This window comes from Tachypleus tridentatus, chromosome 13 (assembly GCF_004210375.1).
Source record: "Tachypleus tridentatus isolate NWPU-2018 chromosome 13, ASM421037v1, whole genome shotgun sequence".
NCBI lineage: Eukaryota > Metazoa > Arthropoda > Merostomata > Xiphosura > Limulidae > Tachypleus > Tachypleus tridentatus.
Window position 1 is genome coordinate 171,800,038 of NC_134837.1, and position 20,920 is coordinate 171,820,957.

General features: G+C 33.8%; 1 protein-coding gene across 3 annotated transcripts; it reads left to right on the plus strand.

Moving 5' to 3' along the window:
* The first annotated feature begins 1,537 nt into the window (after window positions 1–1,537).
* On the plus strand, window positions 1,538–19,132 carry LOC143238517 (juvenile hormone acid O-methyltransferase-like). Of its 3 annotated transcripts, none has more exons than XM_076478804.1 (5): window positions 1,538–1,693; window positions 11,653–11,940; window positions 16,478–16,685; window positions 17,309–17,456; window positions 18,678–19,132. In XM_076478804.1, the coding sequence occupies exons 2-5, from the start codon at window positions 11,654–11,656 to the stop codon at window positions 18,854–18,856; spliced, it is 822 nt and encodes a 273-aa protein (XP_076334919.1). In that variant the 5' UTR covers window positions 1,538–1,693; window position 11,653; the 3' UTR covers window positions 18,857–19,132. The 3 variants fall into 3 exon arrangements, with proteins under 3 accessions (XP_076334919.1, XP_076334918.1, XP_076334920.1); XM_076478803.1 differs by lacking the exon at window positions 1,538–1,693 and adding an exon at window positions 6,533–6,672; XM_076478805.1 differs by lacking the exon at window positions 1,538–1,693 and adding an exon at window positions 10,469–10,604.
* Window positions 19,133–20,920: the final 1,788 nt, after the last annotated feature.

Below are 20,920 nucleotides of genomic sequence, written 5' to 3' on the forward strand. Positions count from 1 at the left end.
TCTCTAACCAAACAGAAAACTGAGGAGATGATTCTATACTGAATGATAAGAAATAATCACCTGGTTGTAATATATCACGAAGAATATTTAGAAAGTTTCTAAAAACTTTGACAGAGTGAAGAGAAAAGATAACGAAGACCTTGTCAAAAATCTTAGCTTATTGTGGAAGAGCTCTAAATAGAAAAATGAAGCAATGATGTACTAAACTTCTAAACAATATTAGCTAAACATTTTTTTAAATAGGGTAATTCATATATCAAAATAATTTTTGAATTAACAGCCCATTACACACTATTTATACTTTTGGATAACACTAGTTAAAAAAGTTTTGTACAGATATCTAAAACGACTTTTCTCCTTACTTCTGTATTATATCCAAATCCATATATTCTATTCTTTCATAAAAGAATGTTCACTGATACAAATACTGGCTAAATGTCAACTGCAAAAAAATTTGTTACGTTTAATCAGTGTAATAAAAGTATATTTTTATTAACGCTACCAGGACTATATCCAAAGTTTAAAACAAAGTAGCAGCTAGAACTGCTCATCGTCGAGAAGTAAAGCGATTATCTGAAGTCTATATATTCCAAGTTTCTTCTTGGTATATTGTTCAAAAATAAGTACATATATTTTGAAATGACTAAGTGATTTTTCCAAAACCATGTATTCACTCCTTTCATCATCAAATTTTTCATGGCTAAGTCAGCAAAATCGGGATGAATATCAATGGCAAGTAATTTTTTCAAGTTTGGACAGTGTGGTATATTTTAAGGCAAAGTCCAAGTTAGAACCGACTATCTTAGAAACGTAATGTTATAGTATTGAATCTGTCCACTCTTAGTCTATTCGAATAATACTGGGCTGCTTTTGAATTTATTCTAAGAAAGGTAGGCTTTATTGTATGAAAACATCATTTTAATAATATATAGGACATGTCCTTTAAATGTTTTCTATTAAATATTTAGCTTAAATTAATAACATCTTATAAAGAAAACCCGGATATAGTTTCGTAACCCCCAGTAACTTAAGACTTATCCACAGAATGTACTCTATTTTCTAAGGTTTTTTATAAAAGTGAACAGCCTGGCAAAATTCAATAAACACGAGTAAGGTTAATAACCTCTCACAAAACATCCACATATCCTGGTGTAAATAAAGTGAAGATTAATGAACATCGTAGTTATACTAACCACATGTTACAAATAAAATCAAGAACGAAAAGTCACCACTTGCGAAATGATATGTTTACAGAAAGCTGTTACCACAACTTGAAGAAGCAAAAAAAAAAAAATATATATATATAAAAGGTCAGGAAAAATGTTGGAATAGCCCTCGTCAGGTAACACATTAAGAAGCAAAGATATAAGTAGTTTGTCCACATAGTAAGAATGCAGTCCAATCACATATCAACAATCTATTATAATTCACATAAATCTTGTGGTCTTAAGATGAGGTTTGAAAACAGGACACTAATGAATATGCTTGTGTTAACAGAAAACTATTCAGTCACTACATATGAAAAGAACAAAAAAAAAAAAAACATTCAATGAACTCAATATCGTGATTGGTTGGTCTTTCTCGGTATATAAGAAATAACCTGCGAGTGGTTGCGAGAGGCTTAATATCTTGATCTCACGAACGTCATATTTATTAAGAGTTGGTGAAAAGTATCAGATTGCATCGTTTTAAAGTAAGTAATGAATAATATTATATAAACTATGTTACTTAGGCCTATCTAGTTTAAGTTAATCTTTATTATTTAGCTTAAGTATATACAGCTTTAGAATACTAAAACTGTACGTGTATTAAACGCACTTTGTACTCTTTGAAAGTTATGTATAAATTTTGATTACTTTTTCGTGAGCATGAAGAAACCCATCAACTGAGATATTAAATGTTATTGTTATAACGCATTCACAATGTAACGTCTGACGAGTATTTGGTGGTATTGGACAAACCTTTCCTCGACTTAAGTGATACAGAAATATTTCTTAATATATTTTTTGAAACAGTAATTTTCTTTTGTATAGCTAAGCATTTGACAAATAACTGTACCACTAGAAAGACAGGAAAAACAAATAACGGATTAACTGGAGCAAGTTTTGAGTCGTTACAACAACTGTCCCAGGTTTATGTAGAAGGTGTTGATTCAGATGTGATGTTTTATTATTATTATTATTAATACTTTTACTTAAGATTAAAGAAACAAATGAGAAATTGAAGTAATTTGGAGATTGGTAAAAGAAATTATAAAACTATAAAAAAGCAAAATATAATATGAGAAATATTAATTCTTTCAAGGAAATACTGATTTCACTCTTCTTTTATTGAAATATCTAACTAAAGAGAAGCCACTTAATTTTAATATACAACGAAGTGTTTTCAGACAGTTTCGTAAATCTTGTACATAATCAAGACCAAAGAAAGCAAAGACGTTGTCAAACATCTTGTCCCTTTGTGGTGAAGTTCTTTAAAAGAAAAGATTAAAATATATTATATTTTTAAATAATAAATGTCAAAAGGTTTCGTAAAAGCTACATGTGCTAGCCTTTCCTCATTTTGACTCACTTACCTCTATAATGTGCTCAACACTTGGACAGTTAACTGAAAAATTTATGTCACAATTATCAGAACATTTATAAGTACATCTTGGTGTTGGAATAGCGATCTTATTTTTTTTTAGAATGTATGAATAAACAAAACTCTTTGAAACAAAGTATAAAAACAAAACGTGTGCTTGCAGTCATTCAGTTTTCCACACTTACCCTTATAATTTGATCAAGATTAGGAAGTTTACTGAAACTTTTATTCAATCAGTATACACACAGAAGTTATAAAACGTAACAGTTTATCCAATGCACAAGTTTTAATTGAAGACAGATAAAGAGAAAATGAAGTCTTCATTTTGATTTCAGAATTAAAACGTTATTATAACATTATTTTAAATTTATCTGTATAATTAATCGTGGAACTTAGCGGCGTTTCTCTTCAGGTTTGGTCATTTTCGGTCTTGGTGAAAAGTTTTCAGTTACTGATTTTTCAACGTTATCTGTTTACTTTATTTTATCCGAGGTTCTCATAACTCAACCTAAGTATACGTTTACTAGTAACGTTAATGTTGTTTCATAAAAATGAAGTTTAAAGAGCATTAGCCCTCAGATTATTAACGCTTTACATCTGGGGATGACTGGTTATCTAAGTGTTTTATTCTGTTTATTGCAACATAAGTATGTGATTTAGGCTTCTTTTTTCTCTATTTAGTGACCTAAATGATTAATTAAGAGCAGCTTATTTTCGCAGTTTGATCGTTGTTAATAAATCAAAAATATTTGTACTCTCAATAAGTAAATAAACTCATATTTCTCTGTGTAGTTTAAGTTATTTCATTTTTCATGATTTATTTTCCCTTCCCTTCACGTTTTTAACATGTTACACGAGATTTCAAGATTTCACACTGACACGTAGACTCACAGGCATGTATATACACACAAATATGAGATAACAGTCCTTATCACTTATTACGTGACTTATCACTTTCTTTGTTTGATTATGTTAGATACCATAACATCTATCACAGGTTGTTTCTTTCTTTTCTCTTTTCAAATATTCGCTACTACAACATTATCATACTTTATACTCTTGAAAGGGATAAATATGTACGATGTATAAGTATGGAAAACTCGGCTTCTTTCCATCTTCAAGACCATAAACAACTCATTTAATTACTTGGAAATAACTGCAGTGAGATGCTTCTTGCAGCCATCTACCAGTCTCTGACATCGGTCTGAAAAAGGTTTGCCCCACTCCTCAATGCAGAATTCTGTCAACTGTGAGATGCTTGAGGGGTTTGTTACATGTGCAGCCCGTTTTAAGTCACCCCACAGCAACTCAAAGGGATTACGTTCTGGGCTTTGATTCGGCCATTCCAGAACTCTCCATTTCTTAGTTTTCAACCAGTCCTTGATGGATTTCCGGGTATGTTTTGGGTCATTGTCGTGTTGCAGGGTCCAGTTTCGCTTCAGCCTTAATAATCTTACGGATGGGCTAACATGTTCCTTAAACACCCGCTGATACACAGTAGAATTCATGGTGGATTCTATGAGTGTGAGCTCTCTGGGTCCTGCTGCAGCAAAGCAGCCCCAAACCATGACACTTCCACCTCCATGCTTCGCAGTTGGTATGAGGTTCTTTTCCTGTATTTGGTTAACGCCAAACATGTCCTCTGTTCTGGTGTCCAAATAATTCAATTTTGGACTCATCTGTCCAAAGAACATTATTTTAGAAGTCCTGGTCTTTGTCTACATTCTCTCTGGCAAACTTCAGTCTGGCCTTGATGTTTCTCTTATAGAGAAAAGGTTTCATCCTTGCACACCTCTTATGAAAGTTAAGTTTGTGCAGTCTCTTTCCGATTGTAGAGGTATACACTTTCACATCAACAATAGCCAGGGCCTTCTGTAGGTCCCGTGATGACATGTTTGGGTGTTTGGAGACCTCTTTTATGCAGCTTGCGGTCTGCTCTCGGAGTGAAATTGCTTGGACCACCAGACCTGGGCATGTTGGTAGTTGTTTTGAAAGCCATCCACTTGTTGATTATTTTCCGGACAGTGGAATGGGTGATTTCAAAATCTTTTGGGATCTTTATAAATCTCTTACCACCCTAAAAAACTGCTACAATTTTCTTTCCGAAGGCCTTAGACAGCTCTTTTGCTCTCACCATGGTGCTCCCTTTAACTTCAACAGTCAGGAGCACACCAAACTAAATGTCTGAGGTTTAAAACGGGCAAGCCTCATTCAAAATGCTGAGTAACGATCTTCTAATCATGTGCATCTGGGAATAAATGTGATGGTGTCCCAACTTTTTCCTCAGTTAGAATATGCATTTTTGTAGAATTGCATTTACAGAAGATCTTGAAAAGTCTTTTCTTCAGTTTTAATTGTTTAGTTACATTCCTATAATCTCTCAGTATTGTTAAAATTGAGATTAAATATCTATATATCCAAAAATGTTACAAAAATACACAGGATTTCATAGGGTGTCCTAACTTTTTTACATGACTGTATGTCTTTTGAAACATTTGATGCTTTTGAATGGTCTTTCACATCAATTAATCCCACATGGGACAACAAATCCAGGCTCATGAACCAAAGAAAAATGTGATAGAAGCTTGCTAAAATGCCTAACCTTATAATTACATTTAATGCAAGGGAAAATATTGGAAACTTCTGACTGTTCTTCCATGTTTACCAAACTTCAGTGTCTGTTAATAAATATCATGCAAGACATGCATCCAAATGTCTCGGGTTTTCATTCTGGAACGTCAAATGTATCATTTATTTAACTAAATGTAATGATAAATTTCAACAATAACAACTAGCCAATGTCGTTCGCCCGTGAATCGACGGTGTATCCTCGGACTTGCCCTCAATCCAGCAAATAAAAACGTACTTAAAAATGCAAATTTTTGCCACAATCCCAAAAACATCCATTGGCTAGACCACAACCTAACTAACATATTCACCAAATTGAACAGAAATCCGAAAGGAATTGTGGACTGTGTAGTGAACACAAGGAAATCTCTGCAGACGCATACGCATGCTGATGCGTGATCCATAGTATCCCCTGATTTTCGTCAGTGTATACATTTTTTATTATTTTAACTACACAACCTAGTTGCTCATGACTCAATGCAATATCCCCCGGATCCTACATTTCTCTTACCGGTATGGATGTGGTATGGATTATGGGAAGTACCCAAAAACTGAGAAAGTTCCCTGAAAGCAAAGAAGGGAGAGTGGTTGGGGTAATATTTTGCAGGATCACAGGCCTTCTATTCATAGTGTACGGTCTGGCACTGGCTCCTATTTTGCACTATTCGATTTCAAAGTATAGAGTTGAAAAGTTTAAATACATTTTGTACCTAAAGAGAGTTTTAGATAGTTTGTAATATTAAATTAAAGAAACACACATTAAACACAATATAAGTTACACTTTTTTGCAGTTTTCAAATGATTTGTCTTGCCACCCCCATTTGTAATTCCATTGTTGGCTGCGTCAGAGGATCTTGCCGTAATACACATGTCGCATAAACTGTGTACGCTTTAGCATTTGTAGCTCTGCTGATTTATTACAAATAAGGATTTATTATTTACCTATTATCGTATGTCATCTTTCATTATCAAAGGTCTATAAAATAATAACAGACGAGGTTAATTTTAATGAGTATTCAACTTTCATCTGTGTAGCGGTGGCCATAACAAATCTTTTTAGCAGCGGCAAAGTTGGCGCTAAATTGAACAGAGTAGAAACATGGATCATTGCGGGTTTTTGATTCTTCCACTTCTGTCACTTGGTGGTCAAATGGTATATTATGGATTTACAATTCTGAACGCGGGTGTTTGATTTCCCGCAGTGGAAAGATAATTTATGTGAATTGTTTTTGTCTGCGTATTCCTGTCTTAAGTTTTGAGCTGGCAAGAAGACTCATGTTTGTCCGTGGGTGTTTCTACTTATATGACGTAGTCCTACAACCAAGATATTGAAGTATTAAGAATGGCTTAAACACACCCTCAAAGTCACCCATAGTAGTTTTCATGTGGTGTTTTTGGAATAACATGAGATCCTAAAAGCACAATGTTTTATATTCATAAACTGTTGAGAACTTCATCCAGGTAAGTGTCCCAGCAGGGCATTTGTTTGGGTGTTCCTCTAGTTATGATACCTATAAGAAAAACAAATCTCTATTATTAAAGGTCAATGTTTCTTGCTTGTACAAAGTGGTATTAAAAAAGAGCGAGAACAACATTTAAAATGCGCAGTAAAATGTTTATTTTGACCACGGCCAACATTAAAAAATGTCTCTAGATATATTTTTAGCTGAAGAAAAACGTATACGTCGTAGCTTAAGGTGTCATTCAGAGATTTAAGCTGGTCATATGTGATTCAATAAACACATTTGATCGTTATCTTGAGCGTGAATAAAACGTATGAGGCTGTAAAGCTTTAAGAATAACAATAAATAATGTTTTTATTGAAAAAGTAAGAACGTATCAAGCGTAATTTGTATATCCTTCAATGCTACATTGTAAATTTTAAGAACTTATTCTTAAAAATAAAGATATGTTTTATTGTACAGTTGTTGAGTATGTAACCATATGATGATATTCGTCATAATTTAAATACTTTCATTTTTGTATCATGTACGTAGTATAAATTATATGGACATAGCTAACACCAATTAAATGTTGAAACAATGAAAACAATATTCACAATTACATAACACGTATTTCTTCTTTTATTCTAAATTACATTTTACCTGTATTCATGTTCGGATCTTGATATTAGGAATGCAATGACACCAGCATGATTATAGGTTTTAAAATAATGTCATTATTTTTTTCTATTAAAGAGTATGGTATTAACGTTATGAATCTGTACACAGTTCATATGAGCATTATATTAAGTCTCATAAGTTAGATTATTTTTATTTGTATACAAAAATGTTTGTTTATATGTACTCACTCAGAATCACAATTATATTCTGCAACACCCCACACCCTTCGGTTGCTAAATTGTACTCTGTCTCAAATGTCAAGCAATATTTGCACCATAAATTCTTCAAATTCAAATATATCAAATAAACAAATATATTTGATTAAATTAATAATGGCTTGTATAGCTTACATTATTGTTAATATTCAAATTAGCAAAACTATTTCCAGGAGAAATTATTGAAAACACTACTGTGTTTACGAAATTAGCTTTTTTACATTGAGATTCAAGCTGGATCACATATGTACTTCATAGGTCAGTCAATCACATTCCACAAAAGATATCGAAATTCATATAAATAAATAATGAGCTTTAATATAACCTAGAGATTCACAGAAACGCTCAACAGTATTTATTTATTGTTAATATAACGTTCTCAACCAGTGGAAAATTGTTTGTTGTTTCCTTAGAATGAATTTCAAACCAACCAAGTATTGTTTCAGTAGATCTAAAAACTATATTGAGTGGATTGTAAATGACCGTATTTAACTAAAATATTGTGTTAGACTTTGATTGTGGCGTAGGAACGTTACAAAAACATACTTTTATCAATCAACATTTGTTGACTTCGCTAAGAATACGTTAATTTACAAAAGGATTGAATGTATAATTTTGGATATAATAGAGAAGTAAAGTAATATTTTTTATATAGTTCAAATTTTTATTAAATACATCATGAAAGTTTTTTGTTTCCAAATGATAATCTAATTAGGTAGGTAATTTGGTAATAATAGATTGTATTTTTCTAAGATGAGAAATTACACATTGTTAGAAAACAAAATTGTCACTTTGTCGCATAACATTGGCGTCTCATTAGAAAGAAATATTTTTATTCCAATAAAACAGTTGTCAAACACACTTTTTAGTCGAATACAAGAAACTAAAAATTGTGAGAAAATGATTAGGAAATATAAAAGACAAAGGAAAAAATAGTTTTGTTATAACACAAATAAAAAATATCACGATTCAATACAAAAGAAAACTTAAAGCAGTTCTCCACAATTGAAACATCGTTTGAAATCTTTTGAATGTTTGTAAAAATTATACTAACTTTGGTGGTTGACTTCCTTTGATTACCATATTCAAATCTCTTAAAGTTTAGTTTTCACAGACTATGCATCTTATGCTTTATCAAAGTAACACAAAAGAATATCAAATATTGCAAAAATCAGTATTTATGAACAGCAAGGCAACAACAAAAGCTAGATCGTTTCAAAGTGACAGTCAGTGATCATAAAGGTGAGACAATGGTTTGGTTCCTTTTTTGTCACATAATTCACAGATGCGAAAGAATTATTGAAAAGTAACACAGACGTATAAACTTTTAACTGATTGTAGTATATAAAATTAGCTGTTAATCCATACTACATAAAGGAAAACTGAGGTTCCCATTATTAAACACCGTACATGTATAACACTTTCAAAACAAATACATTAATTTGACAGTCTCAAAGATAAAATGTTTCTTGTTGAAACATCAGGTATGGTATGTGATATAAACTGACTAATTAAAGAATACTACGAGGAAAACTAGGAAAGTTAACATGAAACAAGCGAAAAAACATGTTATCTTTAAACGTAAAGTAGACCGAGAAACCAAACATGATGATATTTTATCTTGTATACGTAAATATTTAAAATATTGTAGAACAGGTTGTCCAAAAATTAAGCGGTGAATATGTAAAGTGGAACAAAAGTTATGAAATAAGGTAAATTAAACATTGAGAAATAACTATTGATTTATTGATAGTTTAAACAATCTGTTGATATAGGTCAAATAGATAAATTAAACTGCCCTACTAAAACCACCTAGATAAAGTAAATAAGGCCAATTAATTTTTAATCACGATTAATTTCATCAAAGAAACAATATACAAAACTGTGAGAAACAGTTACACGCCATACTTTTAAAGGCTTAATAAGTTGAGAATTAATGTATAGTAACATTAATATCAGTAAAATACTATTGATGTTTATCTTACACGTATAATTAGACAAACTATTCAAAATAGAGAATAAATACATTGAAAGTGCATTCATTAATGTTGGAACATTAATAAAAAAGCTTTTCTCTCAGGCATTAAACCCTTGTGATTGTTTTGATATAATACATAAAAACAGTTCTATGGTTCCTTCAAAACCAAAACGATTAAAAGAAACTTCAACTTATTTTTGCAGATTCATGATATAAAAACTTACCCGTAATTTTCGTGGTGTTGGACAAAATTTACGGGAACACTTACGCAAGTAATACTTGTGCATGTATGCGATTTAATCCCGATTATAATTTGAATATAATATCAAGTTTAAAAATTGTATTTTGACTATGTTTGTGTATGCGTCTCTCTCTCTCTCTCTCTCTCTCTCATATTTTGGACTCAACAAATAGCCCAATGTAACTTTGTTATAGGAAAAATACCCACCCTCCATATTCATATAACTTCCCTCACGGGCTATTTATTTTAAGTAAGGCCTGACATGGCCTAGCGCGTAAAGGCATGCGCTTTGTAATCTGAGGGTCGCGGGTTCACGCCTGAGTCGCTCCAAACATACTCGCCCTCCCAGCCGTGGGCGGTTATAATTTACGGTCAATCCCACTTTTCATTGGTAAAAGAGTAGCCCAAGAGTTGGCGGTGGGTGGTGACGACTAGCTGCCATCCCTCTAGTCTTACACTTCTAAATTAGGGACGCCTTCCCTCTAGTCTTATACTGCTAAATTAGGGACGGCTAGCACAGGTAGCCCTTAAGTAGCTTTGTGCGTAATTCCAAAGAAGAAAAAAAATTTCTAGTAAATGGTTCTTGAATCATCCTATTTTATAAAATGTAGTTTTACAAATCCAAAACCTTTTATTTTTTTCTTGTTTCAGACCTTCCTCTCATTGGACAAAATTTTTATTTTATTTTTCCATCATTACGTCAGAGGGTTTAGAAAATTTGTGACAATATTTCGTGGGATATAAAAACCAGAGGGGTGCTTTACTTATCTCAGTATTACTTCATCTTCTGCGTTTTATTTTTGGTAAAAGTTGTCAACGAAAGAAAAGTGGAAACGGTAATTTATTACAAGAAATTACACTTATGATATATTTAATAAGTATAAGACGTATATTTGAAAATTTTAATTTATGTTAATTTGTTTCCGTGCTTTAATATTCTGTGCTCTTTGTGCATGATAGTTTCATAAGTTTGCAACTTATTTCTATTTACAACAGCTATAATCAGGTGCAACGTACAAAATGCACGACAACAAGTTTATTTCAAAGACGGCTAACATTAGAAAAAAATTCCTATACTTTAGATAAAAAAATAAACAAACGGGCATTATTTTTTAAGGCACGTTACAGTTTGTAATGAGCGTGAATGAAACGTATCTGACTATAAAGCTTTAAGAATACATAGAAATACGTTTTTTATTCAAGAAATTTAAGATTGTATAAGACCTCATTCTGTACATCCTTTATGACCACCGCGTCAGTTTCTACATAGATTCGTTCTTAAAAATAAAGAAATATTCCCTAAGTTATAGTTCTTGATAATGTTACCATGTGATAGCATTCGTCGTAATTTAATTAATTTTGTATTATTATATTGTACAGGTAAAATACATTCTAGACATAGAAAACATCAATGAAATGTTAAAAACATGAATAATAGTTCTTTCAAAAAATATTCAGCAGCTCTTTCTTTTTGTATTCTAAATTAAATTTTACATGTTCTGACGGCGTTATTAGGAATGCAATGAGACTTGAATGACTGTACGTATTCAAACAATGTCCTTATTTTGCTGGAAGAGAGTATGGTCTTAAAGTTATGGGTCTGTACTAAGTTTGTATAAACATTATAAATAGTATATTTGTCTCCAAATTAAGAGGTACAAATAGCAAAACTACTGTACATAAATGTTCGAGTTGGGTCGGGTATATTCTCATTGTCGGATATAGTCTTTGAAGATGAATAACGTTCTATAAAAAGACAATTTCACATAAAGAGGTAATATGTATTAAGATATATTTTATTAGAGATTCACAAAAAACTTAATAATACTAATATTATTAACATACCGTTTTTTAAATTCTTAATGATGTTTTTGTTTTTTTTAGAATGAATTCCAAACCAGCCCAGTATTGTTCCAGTAGATCTAAAGCAGAGTTTGAATGGATTGATTCAAGACTATCGCATTATGTTTCGAAAATGACTGGATCTAACTGGGATATTGTTTTAGACTTTGGTTGTGGCGCAGGGATCATCACAAAAAACAAACTTTTATCCCACTGTTCAGCCCATACTAGGATTATTGCTGTTGATATTCAATCAGCATTTGTGGATTTCGCAAAGGAAACATTCGGTGATGAAAGAATTGAATATATGGTTTTGGATGTAATAAAGAAGTAAAGTGAAATGTGGCTTTATATTTATATAGATACTCAAAAATTTAACTATATATAATTTTAAAGCTGCATTAAATTAAGGCAGTGAGTTAATGAAATATTCTTTTATCTTTCAACTGATACACTACATGGCAAAGTACGTGGACACCCGACCATCACACCCATTTGCTTTTTAGCCATCTAATTCCAAAAACCATGAGCATTATAATCGAGTTGGCTCCTCCTTTCCTGCTGTAAGAGTCTCCATTCTTCTGGGAAAGCTTTTCACAAGATTTTGGAACATGGGTGCGGGGATTTGCTGCTATTTGCCACAAGAGCAGACCAGAAGTCCTGTCTCGCAGTTGGGGTTCCGATTCATCTCAAAGGTGTTCGATGGGATTGAGATTAGGGCTCTGTGCTGGCCAGTCAAGTTATTCCACACCAATCTCGGAGAGCTAGTCTTTATGACTTCGCATTGTGCACGGCAGCATTGTAGTGCTGTAACAAAAAAAGGTCTTCCTTAAACTGTGGCCTCAAAGCTGAAAGCGCATAATTCTTTAGAATGTTATTGTTTGCTGTAGCATTAAGATTACCCTTCATTGCAAGCAAAGAGCCTCACCCAAACCATGAAAAACAACCACAGATTATTATTCTTCCTCTACAGAACTTTACAGTTGGCACCATGCATTCAGACAGGAAGCATTCTCTTTCATCTACTAAACCCAGATTCGTCCGTCAGACTTCCATTTAGTGAAGCATGATTCATGCCTCTAGAGAACGCATTTCTACTGCTTCATAGTCTAATGGTGTGCTTTACATTACTACAGCTGACGCTTAGCATTGCGCATGGTGATGTTAGGCTTGTGTGTGGCCGCTCGGTCATGGAAGGCAATTTCAAGAAGATCCAGACGAATAGATATTGTGCTGACATTGCTTTTAGAATCAGCTTGAAACTCTGTAATGAGTGTTGTAAATGTAAACAGACAATTTCTACCCGCTTCAGCACTCTGTGGACCCGTTCTGTGAGCTTGTGTAGCCTATCTCTTTGTGGCTGAGCTGTTGTTGCCCTAGATCAGGGATCCAGAAACCTTTTTACTGTCGACCCTTTCATGGAACCCTTAGACTTTCATTGGCCCCTCCATTCTTTTAAGTAATAAAAAATCTAAGTCATAGTTAAAGGAAGAATAAGTTAATGAAAAAAAAATAATATTAAGGCCACTTTACCTTGTTATTGATCATCTGACATCGTTAATAGGGAGGGATGTGATTGATGATCTTTGAAAATGCACTCATATTTGGTTGTAAATTGGCGCTTTTCTATGTTCACTTTGTTCCTCTTCTTTGTTAGGACTGAATTTAAATAGCTGAGACCAGTTTCACCCATATAAGAACTTGAGAATGCAAGTAAAACGGGTTCACCACTGTGAAAAGCTTTGGATACTTATTGACCATACCAGAACCTGTCTAGGCTACAAAAAACACCCTGACTAGTCCAAGTGGCCACAAAGAAGACCAATGGAGTACGCACCAGATATCGAAAAATTTAGTCTGAAATCACTGCACACATATCCTGATCGCCAGAAAAAGAATTGCCTCCAATCTTGTGTAATTGGAGCTCCAGTATACAGGTGAGTCGCCACCAAGAATGATATCTGCCTACATCATCAAGAACCTGTTCAAGCCCGTGAAGAAGGAAATCACCTCCCAAGACTGAACAGGCACATTGGCATTAACAAGCCGAATCTTTTCAAACTCCAGCGACAACATCAATTCATACAACCTATCCCTCAGCATATTGATTAATACGAGGATGAGCTCTTAAAATACGGGTCAAAATGTATCTCACAACACGCACATACGTCAAGCCAAACGACCAGAAAGCATGGATAGGAAAACGGGAAGAAAACAAAAAATGGTCCCTCCTAGAGGCAAAATGGGTCTCCGACAAAAAGAGCGTCAACTGCAAAGCAGTTGAAGAAGAAAACTGCGTAGAATTGCTTTGAAACGCCACACATTCTCCTAGATGTGTAAAGTTAGCCAGAAAAGCTTATCCACTCTTAAGAGGAGAATCAGTGAAGCTGCTGTTTCAGCTGAACTGACTGTGCAGGGTGGCAGAGAGACCTTTTGAGGCCAACCAACCCCATCGAATTCCAAAAACCATGAGCATTAATGTGGAGTTGGCCCCTCCAGTCCGGTTGGGACTGCCAGACCCCGACAACCACTGTTGCACTGAAGAAATACCCACATCTAAGTCCGAGAGATTCATGGGGTTGCAGTGCACCCATTCATGGTCACCCTCCCCTCGAGATCCCAAAAGATTTGGGATACTAGGGAACCTGACAAGGTAATCAAATGAGCCCAGTGAGTACAACTCGTCTACTGGCATGATGGCCTGAGCCTCCACACAAACTGAATTCACACTAGGTCAGCCAGGCTGACCCTAGCTCCTGACCACACCAGTGCCAGAAGCGTGGGTCTAACCCTCCTCAGAGGCCCACCTTCCTGAATGTCCTGAACAGGAGAGGCCTAACCTTTTTCAAGGTATTGCGACTTTTCTTCCTAAAACAAAGGAACAGGTACTGATGGAGCAGGCATCTCCTTTAAGACCCCAACCCCCAAAGCTTTCAGAACTGAGGGCAGGACGGAGGAAACCCCCATACTCTTCCCACACAGCACAAACAACCTTTTATTCTTCGTTGGAATATCCAAATAGCAGACATTTCCCGCACCGTGAGTTATGGCAAGAACTCAACAAGTGGCTTTCAAGGCTGCAGTGGCTGCATAGTCTCCGCATCCCAAAATAGTTAGTTACACATGACACGTAACCCTGGATAGATGTAAAGCTAGAAACCGGCTTCTTCATGCCAATGCACCCAAGCCAGTTCCCAGTTTAAACTCTCGGGTGCGTCTGGTGTGCTTTGTACTCGATTTTTCTAATTGTCTGGTACGCTGACAATACGTCCTTGACGGCATCGTGCGGCAGTTAGTGAGGGGTCGACCAGAGAGTCATTCACTTCTGCCCGGCCGATTCCACGAACAAACGAAGGTCCCCAAGAGAAAAATCAACCTTGTCGAGCAGATTTCTGGCATGTACGGACGACGCCAGCATCGTCATGTAACCCCCCTTACCAAAAGATGGAGTCACTCTATATGGCAACAAGAAGTCTGTACTAACGGTGTTTATTACCGTCGAAGGTAGAGAGGCTGCGGGCAACACGAAACGCATGGCCGTAGTCATACCGGCCAACAATGAAAATCGTTTCATTAAAGCAAACGAAGAAAAAGAAAAAAACACAAACACTGCTACAAAGGACAAAGTCTAAATTACACTCAAACAAAATTTACCGAAAAAACACGAAAGTGAAGCACACGATCCAATATTGGTAGAACCCCGGAAACAGGCACTGTAAAAATACTGCAGCCGCAAATCAACGTCGCAAACCACAAGACGCTTCAACACGACAGTCCTGCTCCTAGTGGTGGTCTAGAAAAATTGCACTTTGAACTACGCAGAGGTTAAGTTTAGAGAGAGAATAGTCTAAGGAATTCTTTCCCAAACAGGGGTGGTCGGGAACGTTGTGGTTCCACTTCTTTCCCGTTCATTGAAGTTTTCTTGTGGTTTGATTTAGCTTGTTTAAGTTGATGAAGTGAGGTGGGTCATTATAAGAAAGACCGGTGAGAAAGGGGGCGACACAAAGCTGTGCAAGGAAAGTAAACCATGCCAAAGCCCGCACTCCGAAAAGCCGATGAGATATTAGCTTAAAATGGACCAATTCAGGTCCGGGCAAGATTATTGCTTTGACTGGAATATAAAGATCCAATGTCTGAGATTTTTATGGGGGAAGAAGGATAAAATGAAAGTGCCCCGAGAAAATACCCTTTTGCAAGACAGGCGCCGAAAGTTTTACCTGCCCTAAGCTAACAGGAGAATTACATGCCTGTATACATGATTTTATGTACCTTTTTGCGATTGGTGTGGCTGAAATAGCTGAACCCGCTATTAGAAGGGGTGTCCCCCAAAATAATTTTTGTTTAACTACTTTCGTCTTAATATGTCTCACATTAAGTTAGAGTAAAATAACGAAGGACTTGAAGGAAATCAAACTATTCTTACCAAAACAAGATGTGATGTTTCTTTTTCGTTTTTACTCGCATAATCTACTCTTAATACAGACATAAAAAGGTAGTTCAAAGTAACTTGGTTATGTAAAGTTACAATTTTATGAGAGTCTCGAACATCCTTTCAGTACCAGAACAATGAAACAATTTCAACTTATATTCATGAATTGAAACTTACTGTTAATTTTCTTAATGTTGACAGAATTATGTGTTATGTCTTTGTGTAATTATCTGCGAATATCTGAACTAATCCAAATTATATCTTGAATATAATATCAGATTTTACAACAAAATTGTTTTCTCTGATCGTTTGAGTGTGTGTATATCTATAAACAAGTGAGTTATTTATTTGAAATGAATGTCAATATATTACCCTGATTTCTTAAAATAAATACAGTTTTAAGAATATAAAACATTTTTTCTGTTTCCTTTCGTTTAGAACTCCCTCGCATTGGGCGAAGAGGTTTGACAAAGTTTTCGCTTTCTTTTCCCATCATTACATCAGTGATTTTAGAAAATTTCTAAAAGTATTTCGTGAGATATTAAAACCAGAAGGTTACGTTATCTGTCTTGGTATTGCTTCGTCTCCTACGTTTTCTGTTTGGTTAGAGTTGTCAACGAAAGAAGAGTGGAAGAAGTATCTTATCGTAAGAAATAATATTTCTGGTATTTTTGATACTTAAGGAATACAACTTTTGATTTTCATTTGGCTTAGTAAGAAAGCGCTAAAAATGATTTAATTTTGCGTAACTTTCCATAAATCTCGCCAACTTTTTATACGGAGGATCGAGACACCATTCTCAAAAGAACTGAGGCACAAAATATAACGCGTTTGGAAAAAACACATTCATAATGTTCATTTAATATTTAAGTTTAAATTTACTTACCTAAGTTCACTGTCAAGTACAAAGCTACGGAAAGGAATATTTTTTCCCTACGGAAGTTTCGAAACTAGATTTCTGATCTTGCAAGTCCACAGACTTACCGCTGAGAATTTGGAAAGCAACCAGTTTTTGTCAAAAGTACAGAAACTATCCTTTTTAGGTGAATTTCGCATATCCTTCAAAAATAAAAATAGGTTTAATTAATTAAAGCAGTGCATTTTCTTAATTTAAGGAACTTTTGTGTGGTCTCGATGGCAAGCTAGCTTTAATATCGGTGATACCGGGGGTTTCTTCTCAGCATACTATACAAACTGTTAAGTTTAATGATTTTTTAATGTCATGAAAGATATACATAAAATGTTAGTTATCCTACTATTTACTAACAGGGAATAGAAAAATATATTCCGTTTACCCATACCTCGAAAGATTATTGTAGTACATACAAGAAATTGGCAGAAGAATGTGGATTTGTCCCCATTGTTGTAACTTCATGTGTCAAAACTGTTACTTTTGATTCAGAAAAACAATTCATGGGTAAGTAGTGTTATTTGTGTACGAATCTTAATAAATGGTTTTGATGGTAGATTATGTAAAGGATTTATTTGTTTCAGTTAAATTTGTATTTAAATAATCCATGCAACTTGTATTTCAAACGAATATCGCGAAAATCGCTACTGTATTCTAAATTTGTTAAACACTTTTGAGCGTAAGAAACCCTAATGTAATATATGTAAAATGCTAGTTATTGCCAGTATTATTGCCAACTGAACTTTTAAAAATCTCATTTTGACGTTTATAAACCGACACGCGGAAAAACACTTTTGTCGGTTTGGCACAGTTTGTACACTGTAAACCTCGACAGTTATAACTGTGATAAATGCTCATTGATCGAAAAACTGCAGATACTTGACCAGGAACGTTCATTGCAACCTGTTGAAATTTGGAAAATTAGCTTTTGGACGTTAGTATTTCTAACAAAGTACTACATATCATCCTCAGTGAAAAACCAAATTGTTAACCGCGTGAGGTCAACTACTAATACAGCTAGCTTATCTATAAAGTGAATTGAACCCGTGTATCAACATGGAATTAATTCGCTCATTGAAAACTATACATAAAATATTCAGATCGATACCAAAAAAAAGACTCGTGATTCTTTCTATGTTTATAGAACTTTTGCATTTAAATTATTTTTAATAATCGTTATTGTAAATCATATTGTTTGTATATGTTTGTTAAGAAAGAAAATTGTGTGTATTCAATCTTGTTGGCAAGTATTATAAATTTTATACATATCGACATTTAGTTGATTTCAAAATTAAAATTAAATGTTAGCCAATTTTGAAATTGTAAGATGTAATATAACATAATTCGGAAACTCGTCCGAATCAAATTATGATATGTAACAATTGTTTAAGTTAACTTTACGAAACTCTAATCCAAGTACTGATTCTAGAACTGTGACCTCAAATTTTGAAATCATGCATGTCTGAGCTGTGCTAACAAAAGCTGTCTGAACAACATTCTTTAACATTCTAAACTTATAGACTTATTGCTTACCCAGTAAAGATTAATTTGTTATATAATTTAAGAGCTAATAGGCTTATTCTTCTGTTACGTAATTAGAGAGGAATATCATAGTGAAGTTATCAGCTTGAATTAATTTGGACTTTGGATTATATGACGATAACTACATCAATAATTTACAGTAAACTTTACATTTATGTAAGTTAATATACTTTTTATGATTTGCAGGTTTCCAAGAATGTGTTTTGCCTGAAGAAATCGTCAAACAAATACCACTGGAAAATTTCGAGAAATTTTTGGAAGACTATAAAAAAGTTTTTAAAAGATATGAAGTAACTTACAATACTGACGGAACAGTCACTGCTCAGCATACCTTTATCGAGATGTTTCTGCAGTCTGAAAGTTAGACTTGAATGATGTTAGCATGTATTAAACAAAGTTTCAAAATACCATTACTTTTCAGATTAGATCAAGAATAATCACAAGTATTGCGATACAAATATTTATCAATTATATCTTAAATAAAGTAGAATATTAATGGAATGTTATGAATTTTAAAACTTGCCAAGATTTAGTGTTTAACAATAAAAGCAAAAACGTCGTAAATGTGTATCACAACAATATTAGATCTATTTAGTGTTTGTTTTTATTAGTTTTAATAAAATTACTAAAATGAAACGCAATTATTGTCTCAAATTCACTCATCTAATAAAGGGTATTCGGTATTAAAGTATGTAAAGAAATATTTTTATCATAATTGCAAACCCACTGTGAAGTTCATTTAAAAACGTTTTATATTTCTAATTTTATATTCTTCATTTTTATTAACAGTTTTAAATCAAGACTTCATACAAAGATAATGCAAATCTGTAAATTTTGGTATAAAATTGTGGGTTTTATACTGGTGTACAAGAGTAAAAAAACCCAACAAATTATACATACAATACAAATGGATAAAACGTAATGCATATTATTATTATTATTACTCACATGAGATGCAAAAATATCATAACATCAAAATGGAATCTTGCACACGTTATGCTTTGAGTTAATTGTTCGAAATTATAAAAACAAATAATTAACTATACACGAAAAAACTAAAAGTCTATAATGTTCTGCTCAAGATAAATTACGAATAACGAAATTAAACTTATCACTTCACTGGTATTCGGCCAAATGGATAAAGCGCTCGACTCGTAATCTCACTATTCGTTTGGAAAGGAGTAGCCTAAGAGTTGGTGGTAGAAGGTGATTATCAGCTACTTTACCTCTTGTTTAAAACTGATATGTTAGGGACGGCGAGCGAAAGTAGACCTCGCGTAGCTTTGCGTGAAATTCAAAAACAAACAGAATCATTCGTATTAAAATGAATTGTGATTAAAATGCATGCGACTAGTTGCTCCGTTATACGTAGTAGTATCCATTGAACTTCTCTAAATTGTTAGATCGAATTTAATCGTAAATAAAAGGCATTTAGAAGTATAGATCGAGTGGTGATCCAATAAACAATAACTGAAACTCATTGTAGTTGTTCATTCTGGCTTACCATAAAAAATATGACCACTCCTGCAACAACACTCTCCAAATGTTGTTATTGCTATAGTGAAAATGGCTATTATATCAATTTCTACCAAGTGTCCACAATGGGGAAGTTTCTGAAATGGGCAAAGTTTCGCTGAGTAGCAACACAATCTCTGTACTATTGTGTTGAAGGCCTGGGAATACACTACGACAAAGTGGCATTCTTTCAACATTATTTTTGAATGAGTGTTATCTACCAGATAATTTAAAATTAAATAGCCATTTAAATGAAACTCTGTTCGTCTGATGCTAACCTTCCAACATTGTAGTAGTGGTAATAATGTACCGCAAATGCAAGTAGTTTTTTCACCCCATAAATTATTTGTGTTCGGATACTGAGAACATATCTTAATTGTGCCAAATGATTGTTATTCGACCTGTTCAGCTATTTAGTCTGACAAATGCATTAATATATTACATCAACAAATCTCAGAGAAGTTTTCACCGCATTTAGTCTAGATTGCTTCCACAGTGCTCAACCAGTGACCTTTAAGTACTTTCAGTCACAGTACAACATATGCAAATCTAATGTTATTACCAACACTGATTACTTTTACCTCTCTCGATATCCAACTGTTCATTATTACAAACCAACACTAGAGCTTCATCTCTCGTTAGTCAGAGAATTGTCTGAGCTAATATAACCAACCTTCTGAACAATAAAGAGTTCATTTCATGTGTGTCTTCTGGAATTACATTACACAAAACGGATGCATTAGAATTCATCTGGAGTAAATAACAGAGCAACTTTATGTATACAGTGGTACAGTTATTGCTTCTTCTGAATACACTGTTGCACTGTTAACAGGCTTTATTTGTTTGACTTTCCTGTAGAACATTAACGCCTTTGCTGTATAACTAGTGAATACTTTAACCTACAGGTTCTTTAT

Bases quoted from the DNA above. Each gene is read 5' to 3' on its own strand.
- LOC143238517 (XM_076478803.1), top strand. From the start codon at position 6,635: ATGTTTTATATTCATAAACTGTTGAGAACTTCATCCAG. The intron at 11,941-16,477 runs GTAAAGTGAAAT...CCTTTCGTTTAG, and splicing joins GTTTTGGATGTAATAAAGAA to AACTCCCTCGCATTGGGCGA. The intron at 17,457-18,677 runs GTAAGTAGTGTT...TATGATTTGCAG, and splicing joins TTCAGAAAAACAATTCATGG to GTTTCCAAGAATGTGTTTTG.